Raw genomic sequence first — 16,680 nt, 5'->3', positions numbered from 1 at the left:
TTTTGTTATATCTATAGAGTCTCTTTTTCGCATTCATTACACCGAAATTTGTGTATCTATTTTGGCATTCTTAATATGTACTAAATTTGTGGGGCTTTGTATTCAGCGTGCCAAAATTTGTAGGGCCCATTTTGTTGCAAAATTCCCCAATTTCAGCTTTACAAATGCCAAAAAGTCCAACTATGAACTATTGCAACTTGTGATTACCGACATTATTCTTTCTCCTCAAATACCTAAATAACTTCGCACCATAAAAAATTGAGATAGATCCCTTCAAAGAAATCCTCTAATTCCCTATAACTTTTATTTAAATAGAAGATATGTGTTATTTAAATTCAAATAAATGTCATGTGTCGCACCTTGTGAAAAAAATTAGAGGTGTTTTTCCTTAAAAAATTTATAGAAAAATTTTGACTCCGAATATATTTGCTTGTGTAATTCTTCAATCCACTATATAGCAAATTTTTTATTTTTTGTTTAAAAGGGAATATGGCAATTAAAGAGACTATTTATATGTAGTTTTTAATCACATAACTTTTTTAACAAGTCATGTGACTTGTTTAAATAAACAAGTCATGTGACTTGTTTAAATAAACAAATAAATATTCTTACAAATAGCTAAGTAATGAATTAGAAAATGTAGCTCAAATCCAATTTGGAGGTAGACTTTGTCCAAAATTTATATTTAAAAAATATATAGTCAAAGGACCAAATCTATCGTTTGGGCCAAACTTTCTTAAAGTCCTGCTCCTGCACAGGCGTTCAATGGTATTGGGTTTGAGAAGTGGCATGGAACATTTGCACAAATTTGTTAAAAGGTGAGGGAGTTTTTCCCTGGGCTTCTTATTTATGAATCTCCTCCTAGTATTCTCCCAGGTTGGGCCCATTTCCTTCAAATTTACAAAAATGGGCCCTTACATCCCCAATCAGGATACCAAGAAGCCCATTAAAATGACCAATGGGCTTATCAAGACTCCATCGCATTTTCCACTTGGATCACTTCTTCTAACTTACCATCTCATCCAGGTGCAATTATCTTTTCTTTTCTTATATTTTTTGTGTTTTTTTAGATTAGAATTATTATCTTTATCTTTAAGACACACCCAAAAAAAACCTTCTAGCATTGAGTGAATAGTCCTTTCACCATATGAAATGTCAATTATATCGCATGAGCTCCGTGAAGTTAATTCTCTAATGTTAGTAAATAAGGTAATAAGTTTGCTTATCTATTAGTAAAATTTGCTTTAAGCATTTATTACTTATCTACTTAGATTAAAGAGTCATTATTTTTTAAAACAAGCTAATATCGGTAGCTTTTATTTCTAAATAAAGTTCTTCCTCTTTCTAAAAAAAATACTTCTAGCACAGACTAGACAGACCAAAAATAGAATTGACCCCGTTTTTTTGTATATACTCTCTCTGTCCCAATTTATTTGTCCTATTTGAAAAGTCAAACTTTTTAAGAGAACATCATTTATTGTCTTGTCTACCTTATAAAAATATATAAGTTTATAAAACTATCCTTAAATAATTTCATCAGCCTATTTTTTGAAAGAGTTATTCTTAATGAGGCAACTAAAAAGGTTCTCTAATTAGATTGATTTTTTAAATATTTGTTAGTTTTCTTTTCAAAGAGTTTTGAAAATAAAGTAATATTAGTAAATTAATAATTTTTATGTTTAGAAATAGGGCAATATTTTGAAATATTTCAAAATAGAATAGAAGACAAACAAACTGAGACGGAAGAAGTATAATTTAATATTTTTTTATGGGAAATTTTTTAAAAGGATAAAAATTTGATAATTGACCCGTCGCTTTTATTTATTTTTGGTTTACAAATATTTGGATCTCCCGAGGGCATGATCACAGAAGGGAATTGGAGTTGTTACTTACAGTTACAGGATAAGTTTAGATTCCACACTTCCCAATTTCTCAGCAAAATCTTAACGTCATCTCCATTCTTATTATTTAAAAAAATATTTATTTCATAGTACATTTATTTATATTTTATACATTAAAGCCATTTAAAGGTCTCCGACAGTTTTTGACACCTTATTTCATCAGAAAAACAAAAGTTTGTTCGTCTATTTTGCTTCAATTAACTCAGAAAGATGGAGTCCATTTCTTCAGATGTGAAACAACGCCTTGCAAGAATCTCAGCTCATCTCAACCCTTCTTCTAATCTCCAGGTTTCCCTTTAAATCTCTTCCTAACTAACTATTGTTCAACTTTGCAAATGCTCTATATGCTATGCATATATTAATATAATTGATTGAATATATTATTGTCATAATATTAGATGGAGGAGAATTGGGTATTGAGAGGCGAGAATTGCCGCGCGAAAGGCGGGTCACCCGGATTCAAAGTGGCAATTCTGGGTGCTTCAGGTGGCATTGGGCAACCACTAGCCATGTTGATGAAGATGAATCCACTGGTTTCAGTTCTTCATCTGTATGATGTTGCCAACACTCCTGGTGTTACTGCTGATATCAGTCACATGGACACCTCTGCCGTTGTAAGTAGCTACTTCTTCCTTCTTCTTTTTTATTTATTTATTGTATTTTAACTAATGGGTGATTTTGAATTTGGACCGCCTTCAACTGTTTTGTCCTATATTTTGGTACCCATTTGGTTTGTCGTGTAATTGTTGTCGGGGTTACATTAAACTTTTTATTTGATAATGCAATAGTTGGGGAGGGGAATTTGAATCTGAACGTCTTCGTTGGAAATAACAAGATGGGCTAGTTGAGTTACAAGGCTATTGGCATAAGAGAATACCAAAGGGGGAAGTAATTTACAATGAACAGCCTTGTATGCAAAGTTGTCATTTGGAGCACGAAAGGTTTTTAGGTGATTATCCGAATAGAAAGGTCTAACCCAATGCACAAAGCTCCCACTTTTGGAGAGTTTTGGAGAGGTGATTGGTAGGCAACCTTACCCTCAAATTATTTTTTGGAGAGGTTGATTCCCGAACACGAATCCATGACCTTTTGTGTTTAGGTGATTATCCAAATAGAGGCCAGCAATTTGAATGGGATAGTCAGTTTGCTTTTTATTTGAATCTTTGAACTTTGTTGGGTAATAATTTCAATGACAAGTATCTTTAAATGTATAGGTGCGTGGGTTTTTGGGGCCGCAGCAGCTGGAGAATGCCCTTGTGGGGATGGACCTCATAATCATTCCTGCTGGTGTTCCCCGTAAACCGGGAATGACAAGGGATGATCTGTTCAACATCAATGCCGGAATTGTTAAGACACTTTGTGAAGGAATTACCAAGTTCTGTCCAAATGCTATTGTCAACTTGATCAGTAATCCTGTTAACTCCACAGTTCCAATTGCTGCAGAAGTTTTCAAGAGAGCAGGCACCTTTGATCCAAAGCGACTTTTGGGTGTAACAATGCTTGATGTTGTTAGAGCTAATACTTTTGTGGTATGCACAGTCAATCGCAGTTTTTTTCTTGTGTTTCTTTATTTTTGGAAACTTGGAGTGGTATTGGTTATAATCCAATTTGACATTAGCAAGGATATATATACTAGTTTATGGCTTATCACTCTGATTATTATCCCAACTTTCCTTTTATTTTTCTTTTTCATTGACCATTCATATATTATTTCTAAAGCATCTGTTAGTATAGGATTTAAGGCTTTGTTGAGTACCCCATGGGGTGGAAGTCGCTTCCTTTATTTTTGACCAGTGCTAAGAGAAAAAAGTGTGTGTGTGTGTGTGTGTGTGAGTGAGAGAGAGAGAGAGATGGTATTATGCCATTACATGGAATGTTTTCCATGATAACAAATGTAATCTGATGGGATTATAACTGAAAAGAAGACTTCCAGTGATATTTGTGACTTGGAGACGGGGCTTCTTTGGTCAGTTGTCTTTCATATTGTAATTTTTTTTGTCCGTTTTCTTTTCTTCTTTTCTATGTGGGGGGGGGGGTGTTGGGGGTTGTGGGGTGAAGATGAGGGCTGTTGCAGGGAGGTTAATGCAATAATCTACTTTTGTTTCTGAACCTAAATTAAAAATTTTCCTTTATTTTCTTTTGGGTCTACTGCAGGCAGAAGTTTTAGGTCGCGATCCCAAAGAAGTTGACGTTCCAGTGGTTGGCGGTCACGCAGGGGTTACAATTTTACCTCTTCTATCCCAGGTTGAAAAAAAGTTGTTGTCAAATGCTTGTGTTTAGATACCTGAAATAGTATGCTCTAGTGCAGCATGCAGATTATTTCTTTCTTGACAATTGATTGTATACAGGTTAAACCTCCCTGCTCTTTCACTGCAAAAGAAATTGATCAACTGACAGATCGCATTCAAAACGGTGGAACAGAAGTTGTTGAGGTACAGAAATACATGTTGGTTTGCTCTTAGGAATATATATTTTGTGCTGTATTTTTCTTTATTTTTCTTATTGGTAAGTTATACAAACACATGGTGAGTCTTTAACCCATGACCTTACTCTTCATTCAATTATTGTAGGAATGCCATTGGAGCCAGAGCTCATTGGCATGATTTTTTTAGTCTTTAGGAGGTTAAATTGCAAGGACCACATGATTCTCAGAACTGACATGGATCTACTTGTGTGCTTGTTCTGCCAATTACATGGTTGGCTATTACATGTAACCCTTCTTGGTCTTATGAACATCAATTGAATTGGATCTCAGTCTCACAGACCTAGTTTTTTACTTGGATCAATTGATTTACACAGACCTTATAGGTGTTCTACAACACATCGTAAGTTTGGAGAGAGGTTGACTGTTTTACATTCATGTGTAAATAACTACCTAAATAGGAAGTAGAAGGAAAAGAAAAGGCTTAACAATTATAAGATTAGGGGAAGAAGAAATAAATGAAGAAAAACTTACCTGCAACTACAACAGATACTTTCCTGAACCAGAAAGGCTTCCTGAATTTCTTGAGGCGCACTAGCTTGCTTCTACTTAAATTATGAGCAAAATCGGCTGACAAAGAAATCTTTGCTCTAGAATGTTTATGAAGCAATTGACTAGAATGCAAATTACACCCTCTAAGTTTCGATTTTTTTTTTTTAATAATTATTTTAGCTCTTTATATTTAAATTTTTATAATTTTAGTCCCTAATGTTTGAGATCATTTTTTAATGTCATTCTATTTTTTTCTTCCTATTAATGACATGACACTTAAATGCCAAAATAATGTAGTTTTAGCTTATTAAAACTATGCCGTTGGCCATAGGCAATCCGCTTATGGGCAAAAAGTTTAGTGTTTTGAATTTTTCCCCCCATTTTTACAGTGTCCTAGACACACCTCCATGGCTAGTTGCCTCTTGACCTATCACCCACTCAAAAACCTCCTCCATTGAGCTCTGGCCCCACCACACTCACCCACCATAAATACCACAATTGTTCATACTGATCGACCAAATTAAAACGGTGACCTAGACCCACAAAATGCTTCCTTCCATTCCCTCAACCTGAAATCCAAAATGTCAAGCCACTTCCATTCACAGCCATGGCCAAAACCCAACATCCTAAGTCACTTACAGATCCACGATCCAAAAACCAATCGGATCGCTTCCTGCAATCAGTGGCCTAAACCACACCTAGATAAATCCTCAATCAAAATTCACCCTCCATCAACCAAAACAAATCTGAGTATCAAAGACCAATTACAACATATTATTTCACCTGTGTCCTCAAAAAAGCATTGTGCAGATTATCTGTCATTAAAAGAAAACCTTAACTCTAATTAAGTCTTTCTAAATTTTCAATTTTTACACCCACTGCAGCTATCAGAAAACCAACCCTAACTCCCTCCCCAACCCAAAATCATCTTTTCCTCAACAATAAAAAAAAACAAAAATGAAAGAGAGCTCAAATAGAGCCAAAGTTGAGTGAAAAAGTGGAGGGTGTCTTCTCTTGCTTCTGATAGCTGTTTATAATAGCAGGACAAGTAGCAAATTGGGTTCTAGAGGAGACACTTTACTAGTTAAAATGTGGGACTTAGACACGGAGACATTATGGACTAGCTCTTGTTTGGTGTATTGTATCACCATCACAGCTAGCTCTTGTTTGGAGTGGATATAGAATTTTAAATTTAGCTGATTATGAAGCCTGGAGAACTCACCTGCACAAGACTGCAAAACCTTAGACAACATGCTTGAAGAACCATACAATCATACTTAAAATAAAAAAAATTATAATAATAATAAAAAAAATCCTGAAGAGCCATTATAATGTTCAATATTGGAAAATTTATACAAGCAAGGAGAAGTTCTGTGTGGATATATGGCTTGATGAAGGTAGATTCAGTGATCTATTATTGAGAATAAAGTTAGTGGCACTATCTAATCCAGTAGGGTATTATATTAGAGTCATATAGAATCATAGATAGAAGAATATGGCCTCATAGTATGTTTCTGTTGGCACAGCTTTCTACGAGTGCATCATCTGATCCAGTGCACTAGGGTTTTTCTTTGGTAGGCATGGCTTTAACATTAGCGCATCACCTGATTCAGTGCAAGGATAAAGTAGCTTTAGGAGTCTACATTGCTAGATATGTAGCAAACTAATTTCCTGATAATAGAGACAGTAGTTGGGACGTGTATATATATTTCTTAGCTGCTACCTTGAGATTCACTGACCAGTTGGCAGATTTTTTTTTTTTATAATTCAATAGTTGGGAGTGGGGGGATTTGAACTTTGAACATTTCTATTGGAAATACTAAAAGGTGCCAGTTGAGCTACAAGACTCTTGGCAACTAGCTAGCTAATTCGAGATAGTGTCATCTAATAGATGAGGCTGGTATTCACTGTATTATGACCCAAATGCTATGTTCTGGTTTAAAAATACTTGGGAATAATGGAGACAGTTTTGTTTCCTATTATAAAGTATTTTTGCATTTAGAACTTACTAAAGTAGCTTGATTGCTCTTCTTGCTCGAGTTTTGATTGATTATCTTTCCAGAACTCTTTTCTAGTTTTGTTCTGTTGTCATTATGTTTTTCACAGTGAATTCTTATTTGACTCAGCAATGCTGACATTATTTGCAGGCAAAAGCTGGAGCTGGTTCTGCAACACTATCAATGGTTTAGTTGTTTTCTACCTTTTCTTAATAGTTGCTTTATCTACATCTATTTTTTCCACATAAATTCCATGCCTTTGATGGTTGAACTCACTTGAATATAAACAAGTCAAAAAAAAAAATGCAGGCATATGCTGCTGTTAAATTTGCAGATGCATGCCTTAGGGGCTTGAGAGGAGATTCTGGCATTGTTGAATGTGCATTTGTGGCTTCTCAGGTATGTTCTTTTGAGTCCCATTTACTTTAGCATCTTTGAGTATCTTCTTCTTACTTTTAATTTTTACAGTTTCAAATTGTGTTTGTTTAAGAAATAATACATTTCCTGTTCTAGGTGACCGAACTTCCTTTCTTTGCATCCAAGGTACGGCTTGGCCGTACAGGTGCTGAGGAAGTATTTTCTCTGGGACCTCTGAATGAGTATGAGAGGTCTGTACAAACAGGGCATAATTTAATTCCCTGTTCTATTTATGTGATGATTTCTAAACTAGGCAATATTATAAACAGGGCTGGCTTGGAGAAGGCAAAGAAAGAATTGGCGGCAAGCATTGAGAAGGGAGTCTCATTTGTCAGAAAATGAGAACAGCTGCAATTATCCTGGCTGTCCTGGATAATATTCCAACCCTTGTGGATCATCATTTGTTTATTCAAGATCACAGTTCCTGAAAATAATAAGTGGTTGGATCTTTCTTATAAGTTATAGCTGTACTAGATAGAAGTGCCTTGGAGCTGTCACAAAGAGGTTTCAATCATGTAGGGTTGCTTGTTTGGGCTTAATTGAAATTCATATAATAAATTAATAAATGGGCGTGTGTTTTAATATGTGAACTGATTTTTATTTTCAATTTAATTATACAGTAATTAATCTCTATCCAAGATCGAGTACAACCTGCTTTTTACTTGGCATGGTGTTTATTTTCTGTACAAAAGAACATATTGGAATTTGGAATCTACCAAGAGAAGAAACGAATATTGGAGCCTATTCCAAGATGAGTATTTTCTTATCTTGGGAACTGGACTTTCAGCAGTTCTTTTAGTATACTACTATTTCCTTAAGAAACCGCCAATGCCCAGTTTTCTATTCCACTATAATGTTCAATTTGGGGATGGGCATTTTTACTATCGGGAAAATCAAACTTTGGTGCTTACAGGGAAAAGTTAACTGATGCATCAGAGCCGGCACTCCCCCATTATAATTTGATATATTTAGATTTTTGAGATTTAATAAAAGTTTGTTAATATAATAATTTATTGGGTAAACTACATAAATGGTCCCTATCCTTTACATTATATTTCAATTTAGTCCCTAACCTTTCAATTGTGTCAATTTGGTCCCTAACTTTTCAATGGCGTGTTAATTTAGTCCCTGCCGTTATCTCTTGGATGGAAAAATCTGACGTGTCAAACAGCCTAAATATATAAATAAAAAATTGCCACGTCAACTTTCACCTGAACTAACATGTCAGCATTTGTAATTTTATTTTATGAAATGTCAAAATAATTTTAAATTAGAAAAAAAAAAAAAAAAACAGCAAGTGAATACCTAAGTCACGTCTATCACCAACAAAAAATCCCTTTCCTCAATAAACAACAAAAATCTCTCTAATTCACAATCACCGATTGCTTGACGTTTGGTCCTCTAGAGAGAAAGGTGAAGCACTATGGCGGTGGCCAGAAATTATACCGAAGGTGATGATTGACGGCAACGACTGGAACTGAGGGTTGACGGATTCGCCGATCTGAGGGCCGATGGAGTTGCCGATCTGCTGGTAATATCTCTCTCTTTTGTGAAAACTCTTAAGGTAACCCTCGATTCGAACAACAGCCCTCACTTATTTAGGATATATTTATTCTTAATTTTCCTTGTGCTAGTATTTTAAGAGCAATATATTGGGAACAATTTGTTCTTGTTATAATTGTGTTTATTTCTTGATTTTCTTTAATACTTTGGAATGCTGTTTGAAATTTTCTAGCTAAGAACCTTAGCTATTCTTTAAAGGTCTTTTTATGACACTTTTTTTTTCCAGGTTTTCAAGCAATTCTATACTCGTGGATATAGGAGCAACAAAGGAAGACAGGGGTGGTCTTTTGTGTAAAGCAAGAAATGGCAGACCTCATTACTCGGGCCGTGACTTTAGCTAGACTTATCTCATAAAACAATGATCATTTTGCTTGTCAGTGAGAGAAGCTTTATTTAGCCTTAAGGATCTTTGGATTTAAGCAAATCCTTTTGACTAGTTGGAGTGAAGTATTTTTGTTCTGAAGCTATATGAGAAAAAGTAACTAGGGAAGGAATGCTACCTATCAACAAAAATAAGAAGTTATGTAAAGCTACTGCTCTTTTTTGAAGATTTGCAGATCCTATTGTGGCAGAGCAAAGAAAGTTGGCATCAGAGGAGGCCTCTTGGTCTTTTGTAGATAGATTTGATTTGTTGTATTCTCTTTTTTATCTTGTTTTGTGTACCGATGTGTTTGAACTTTTCTTCGTTTAAATAAAAGTTTCTTGATACCCAATTGTTTGAATAAATTATTGCTCTTCATATGAATTCATTGGATTTTTTCCCCTTAAGTGCAGAATGATTTTGTTGTATAAAACCTATGTCATAATCAGAATGAATCATTTTGTTGGATAAAGAAAGGACTAAACCATTTCGAATTTCGTGCTTCATATTCAATCTCATAAAGTGGGACAATTGTGTAGTGGGATGAAGGCTTTGTCTCGATTGGAACTCTCCCTTATATATAACTTTTTAAACCTCGTTATGTACCGCATAGAAAGTAATATATGCCGAGCTTATCTTCTCATTGCCGAAGAATTGAATAGGTTTGTAACAAATTATCTCGGATAGTGGACGAAACATAGTAGACATGATTACAAGTAGAGTACCATCTCCATGATTAGGAAAATGAGGTCCAATAAGGAAAATAATGGACATGATATATAAAAACCTGGGAATCATAAAATGACACTAAACAATAACATCCATTCAAACTTGTTGGCAATCATCCATATCTTTTGGCATTAAGAAGTACCAAATTGCAAATACAATAAAGAAAATATAAATGACAAAAACAAAAAAAAAAAACCTTGGGTGATCCATAGTAGAACATAAAATAAATAAAATTCCAACATGTCTACAAAATGAACTTATTCCATGATTAGCCACGACTTCCTTTCTTTCCATTCTCACTTTCTCCTCATAATGATGGTGGTGCATCAATTGATTCCCCGATCGCCAAGTATGTTGAATGTCTCCCTATACCTTGCAGTTTGACTAGCAGCCATCAATATTTCTTTGGTTATAGAAGAGTTTCCTTTCCATGAAGGTGGTGGACCCCATATTTCTGGAAGTGGTACGTTGCTGACCCAAGGCTTTATTTTGCCCCAAGGTGTATCAATTGCTTTTCTCCTAGGCTTCTTCGGCTTTTTACCTCGTGGTAGGGAATCTGACTGACCATTTTCAGCATTGGTAGATGTTGTGGCTGTAGCATTTGCAGTTGATTGTGCATTTGCACCACCTTCCGAATGTGTTTGCGCACTTGCTGCTGAATGTGGTGGTATTATTGGCTGTAAAGGCTGATTTTCATATGCACTTGCATGTGCATTTGTGCTTGCACCAAGACACTAGCACCCAAGACCAACACCAACACCAGCACTTGCATTTGCACTTGCACCTTCACCCTATCAAAGCAATAAAAGACAAATATCACAGTATATCATAGTTTGAATTTTTTTTTTAAAAGATGGTAAGAATGGCAAATATCACTTCTATGCGATAGAACTAAAATTATACCATAGTAGACTGTGTGAAATTACTTTGTTGTTGACTAGTAGGCTGCCTTTGATTGCCACCAACTTTTCCTTTGCATGTCCTCTTGTTATGACCAACTTCTTTACAATATTGACACTTCATAACTAGACGTCTTCTCAGTTTTGAAGATTGTGGCCTTTGCTCATCAGCATCTCTCTTTCTACGCTTCTTAGGCCTACCTGGAGGTCTCTGTTTACGTGGAGGTCCCACAGGTTCAAACCCAGTATCTTCCCACATATCTGGCCCATTCATAGGCATGACCATTGGCTCATAACATGCTGCATAAGTTTGCATCTTAAGGCACTGGTTGACATAGGGCTCCACAGGCTCTTTTTTGTAAAAAATACAACTGATTGCATGACAACAAGGCACTCCAGTCAAGTCCCACCTCCTACAAGTGCAAGATTTATTTGCCAAGTCAACAATAAATTGCATTGCACCACAATGCACCTCAAACTTGTCATCTCCCGCCCATGTTGACATCCAATTACCACTAGCATTTATGTTCTTCTCTAACTTCTTTCTAGTTACTTTACACAACTCATCTTCAGATTTCATCATCTTATCCTTGCATGATTGGAATTTTCTCATTAGATACAACCTTAAATCTTCAACCAAATGAATGACTGGCTTCTCTCTATAATTTAAAATAACTGAGTTGAATGATTCACACATGTTATTAGTCAATGAATCACACTTAGGATACACACTAAAAGCATGTTTACACCATTGTGAAGGTGAATGACCACTAACCCATTCAAATGCTTGCGTGCTAACTGATTTCAACTCTTTCATTGCCCTATCCCACTGCTTATAATAAGTTGCAGTAGCTATCCTCCAAAAAATATCCCTTAAGATCAAGCCAGATACTTCTTCTTAAAGTTGTTGTACAAATGCCTAACACATAGTCTATGGTCCACCCCTGTGCATCAACTCCTCAAATGTGGGTATTAAACCCTACATAACCAAGATAAACACATATCAACAACAAATAAATAATGGACAAACTATGAATAAACAAACAGCATTAAAAGTAAGTTAAAGTTTGGACAAACCTTTTGTTGATCAGAGATGAATGTCAATCTACGTTGTGAACCAGCGTTAACATCATTTATAAGATTTAATATAAACCAAGTCCACGAGTCCTTCGTCTCAGCTTCCACAACAGCAAATGCTAAAGGGAACAATTGATCATTAGGGTCTGTAGCCACAGCAGTCATGAGTTGGCCACCATAGTGTCCCTTCAAATGGCATGCATCCACACCAATAAAAGGCCTACATGCAACAAAGCCCTTCTTACATGCATCTAAACAGACATAGAACCTCTGAAATTGTGGACACAATGTCCTCCCAGGCCTCTCAATCTCCTCAATAGGTAAGTTCACTGTAACCACATTCAATAGGACTCGAACTACCTCTATTTGTCCTCAACAACTCAGCACAATATTCGCGAATGTTGGTAAAATGTGCTGCTTGGTTGCCAGTAATCATGTCTTGTGCACAAACCTTTGCCCTATGTGCTTTGCTCCTTGAAATGTGCACAACATATTTCTCTTGAGCTCCTTTTACAATTGTAGAACTTGTCATGTTTGGGTGGTCACTCAACTCGCCCACCAGTGTCTTCCCCAACCATTTACTAGTGCATCTCATATTCTTAAAAGTCCTAGTACAAGTATGTCGACCATAGTATGTTCTCATCTGAAATGTCATTTGGTCCCTCATCTTTGCAACATATGCTATCCACTTACACCCATCTTGACAAAACCGCCCTCACTCGAACTTTATCATTTTTTTTAAACCGAATACCCCAGCCCCCATGAACTGCATAATCGTTTACAGCATTCTTAAATTGTTCAAGTGAAATAAACAACATTCCCTTTACAAAGTACGTATGTTTTGGGTTTGTAGGAGGTATGAACACAGGATAAGGAGGAATAGCATTGTTGTCTTCATCATCGTCCATACTTAGAAGCACCTCAGATTCATAAGGCTGGTCATTGTCACTAAGACCAGTTACAATCTTGGCATTTGACCCGGTCGCCATGCTACTATCTTGTTCTTTGCTTGCCTGGCCTAAATCAACTGGCCCCATCACCAACTTGTCAAAAGCATCATCATCACTACCACTTGAGTCTTTAGAATTGTCAGAAATGTTTATATCATCACCCTCATCCATATCACAATCATATCCCTTAAACACATCATCAAAAGATGCATCACAACCAACCCCACCAACAGCTGCAATAGATTGAGTGAAATTTCCCACATCATCAATTATGTTAGGCACATCCACACAATGCTCTACATACAACTCTATCACCTTATGGCCCTGAACAGCATCTGCCATACCCATAGCCAAATCATCATTGTCAGTAGTTACAGGCCTAAGCCCACCATCCTCCAAGCTCACCGTAGGCATCCTATACCACAACTTACCATAACTCATATACCCCAACTTCCCAACCATATTTCTCAATTCTTGGGCTGACCAACAATCACGATCATAGCCATCAAAATAATTTATAGCAACCCCCTCATACCTAATTGGATTGTTCAGAAGTTTCCCACCATGATGAACTTCCACAGAAAATTCATCCATTCTTGCAAAAAAAAAGAAAAGAAAAGAGATACATCCACATTAATTATATTTCATAATTTTATTAATGTGTGGTATTTTTGAAACATACCAAAATAAATTAAGAAGTACACATGATATTATGTAGCTAGAGTGTAAACATTGAAAAGCCAGAAAATTTATTCAATGAACAAATCAAACACTCAAGCAATAACAATGAAAACAGCACAATACAAAACTACCACTTTCAAAGAACGTAATCAAACCTTCTTTTTTTTTTTTCTCAATACCCAACAGATTGAACAGATATTTTATATCATGAAAGACAATTTTGTGATGAAATTATGGAGTAGAGAAATGGGTATAGGGAATTGTGGAGGAAGAGTCAGGGGTTTGGGAATGTTTTATTGTTGTTTGGATTACATAGTGAGATAGAAGCACGAACCTGAAGCCACTGGAATAGAGAAGGCGCCGCTGGAAAGAAGGAGAAGGCGCCGCCGGAAGGGAGGAGAAGAGATTTTGGATTTTAGGGAGAGTGTTTTACATGGACTGTGACTGTCCCTGTTTAATGAAATAACAAAATTCTGAATCAAATTAAAAAGATTTGATTTGGTTTTTTTTTTTTTTTAAACTGACGTGTTGTTTTCAAAAAAAAAAAAAATGATATGTTAGTCTAGGCAGCAGTTGACGTGGCAATTTTTTATTTATATATTTAGGCTGTTTGACATGTCAGATTTTTCCATCCAAAAGATAACGGCAGGGACTAAATTAACACGCCATTGAAAGGTTAGGGACCAAATTGACACAATTAAAAGGTTAGGGACTAAATTGAAATATAATGTAAAGGATAGGGACCATTTATGTAGTTTACCCTAATTTATTTAAGTATTTTGAGAGTTAGTTTTGGTACAATTTGAAATTTAGAATATTAGGCTTAATTGTGTAAAATGTAAATTGTAATAACTAGATATATTTAGATTTTGAGATTTAATAAAAGTTTGTTAATATGATTTATTTAAGTATTTTGAGAGTTAGTTTCGATACAATTTGAATATTAGGCTTAATTATGTAAATTGTAATCATTTTATTGAATATTGAGTTTAAATAATTTAATTAAAGCCTGATTTTTTTTTTTTTTTTTTTTTATCATACCTGGCTCCAAACCAACGAGCTGACCCAATCCCTACAGGTTGGGTTGGGTTTATTTTTAGAACTACCATGGGCTAGTAATGGACGGAGGTATCTCATGGACTTGGGGGCAATGCTTCTCTCTCCCCCCCCCCCCCCCCCCCCCCCCTTCTCTCTCTCTCTCTCTCATATTAAAAAAAAAATACTACTTTATAATTTTATATATGTTTGTTTGTTAATTTTATATATATAGTTGCTAATTTTAGCAACTTCATTCAATAAAATTACACTTTGCTCTCCTTAACAATTACATTGATCATTTTAAGAATAATGATACAACTAAAAGCTTTTTTACAATATTTTTACAAACTATTGTAGTAAATTCTTACTAGTATAGAGTTGAGCCCACCACTTACATTACTTTTTTATATATCAATAAATACTCAACACATTAATAATTTGTAAAAAAAAAAAAAAAAAAAGTAGCTCTAGCATTTTCCTCATTTTGAAGGTCATAAAAAAATAAATACAAGTCCTAACAAATTAGCTCAGCAACATAAATTACGAATAATAAAGTTAAAAAATTTAAGCTCAATCAATCAATTTTTCCTAAAATAAACCACCTAGTCCTTTAAAAAATATTAAACCAAATAATTTTGTCCTTACTATTAATAGATGCGCTACCCAAAAAAAACTCATCGGTTAAACAGCAACAAAGCCGGTAGTTAAAGACACCACATGTAGCCAGCAATAGAGTCGTCCCTCTAACTCTACGTCCTGGCTCTGTCACTTTAGGTTGAGTTGAAAAATTCATCAATTCCAATCCATACACTCTTTGATTACTTCTTTTTATCAGTTGACATCCCAGGTCCTAGCTCCATCACTTAGCTTGGGTTCAAAAATTTATCAATTCCAACCCACTTCTTTTTATCAGTTCACATCCCAACATTTATTTTTGACATTGGGGGTTATTTAGAACTTCAACATTGAGAATTAAGAACTTGAGTTTATTAATAAATACACTTACAGTTGAGCTTGTGTCTTGACAACTTTCGACTCTGATGAGGCTGGGTTTGGTGGCCCATAATCCTTTGATGTGAAAAAGCGTGTGAGCACTACAGACCATTGCTAGGTTGACTTTAGGCCGAACAGATCAAAAGTGTGGATTTCTACATTAGGCCCAATAACCTTTTCAAGTCCTCAAAAGGCAAAGCTATTGGTTATTATTTTTTGAAAACAGTAATTGTTATTTCTAGTCACATTTCAATTATAATATGTTTGCACCGAATTAGGATTTATTTGGGAACAATTTATTTAATTAAAACTGAAAAAAATTGGTTGAAAATACTATAGATAAAACTAAAAATTAGCTGAAATAATGTAATAAAATCCATAAATAGTAAAAAAATTAAACTAAATAGTAAAATAAAAAAATTGTATTTTCTCAACATATCTCAAACGCAACTTTAATATCATGCATACATGTGTGTGTGCCCGCATATATATGTGTCAAAAGTCTTATAACTAATCGACACTTCATGATATTTTCAACAGAGCCGTGGATTTAAATTTCTCTTTCTTTTATTGTGATTGAATTTAAATCTTTCTTTCTATGATTGTGATTGAATGATATACACATACACGTGCTTATGCACATACAAGAAGTGTGAGTGGAAGAAGGTGCGGTGGTATCGTTGTGTTGGTAGGTGAATAAATAAAGAAGAAATGATGGATAAAAATGTACTTGAAATATAAACTTTATTGACTCGTTATTGATACGGCAACTTATATTGGCATGAAATGAATACGTGCAGAAGCTGAACAATGATTAAGAAGAATTGGCCGTGAAACATTACATAATTAAAGCAAGAGTTCCCTTTCTCTTCTCATTTCCTGCCTTCTTGGCCCCCACCATTTCTATTCATCAATCAACACCCCCCACAAACTTCTGTATATGTCTGCATTTATAACAAACCATTCATCCTTTCCTATCCATCAAGCTGTCATCTCGTTCTTTCACTCTCAATTGACGTGTTTCACATGAATAGTGAACAGTGTAAGATGTTTACCTTCCATTTTTATAATCAAGATAATAAGATGCGGTAATTCAAGGG

The 16,680-nt window shown here is 35.2% G+C and overlaps 1 protein-coding gene across 1 annotated transcript; it reads left to right on the top strand.

The window, feature by feature from the left end:
• The first annotated feature begins 1,872 nt into the window (after nt 1–1,872).
• Nucleotides 1,873–7,873, top strand: LOC142625670 (malate dehydrogenase, glyoxysomal-like). Its single transcript, XM_075799347.1, has 9 exons — nt 1,873–2,189; nt 2,300–2,515; nt 3,116–3,430; nt 4,056–4,145; nt 4,250–4,333; nt 7,023–7,058; nt 7,182–7,271; nt 7,386–7,480; nt 7,559–7,873. Exons 1-9 carry the CDS (start codon nt 2,112–2,114, stop codon nt 7,629–7,631), a joined length of 1,077 nt encoding a protein of 358 aa, XP_075655462.1. The 5' UTR covers nt 1,873–2,111; the 3' UTR covers nt 7,632–7,873.
• Nucleotides 7,874–16,680: the final 8,807 nt, after the last annotated feature.

The sequence above is a fragment of the Castanea sativa genome, chromosome 2, assembly GCF_040712315.1.
Source record: "Castanea sativa cultivar Marrone di Chiusa Pesio chromosome 2, ASM4071231v1".
NCBI lineage: Eukaryota > Viridiplantae > Streptophyta > Magnoliopsida > Fagales > Fagaceae > Castanea > Castanea sativa.
This window is presented reverse-complemented; position numbering and strand designations above follow the sequence as displayed.

What these genes read in the sequence shown, in the direction of transcription:
- LOC142625670 (XM_075799347.1), top strand. Translation starts at nt 2,112, where the DNA reads ATGGAGTCCATTTCTTCAGATGTGAAACAACGCCTTGCAAGAATCTCA. An exon ending in TTAGAGCTAATACTTTTGTG is followed by an intron (nt 3,431 to 4,055) that starts GTATGCACAGTC and finishes GGTCTACTGCAG; the next exon opens with GCAGAAGTTTTAGGTCGCGA. An exon ending in GTGGAACAGAAGTTGTTGAG is followed by an intron (nt 4,334 to 7,022) that starts GTACAGAAATAC and finishes CATTATTTGCAG; the next exon opens with GCAAAAGCTGGAGCTGGTTC.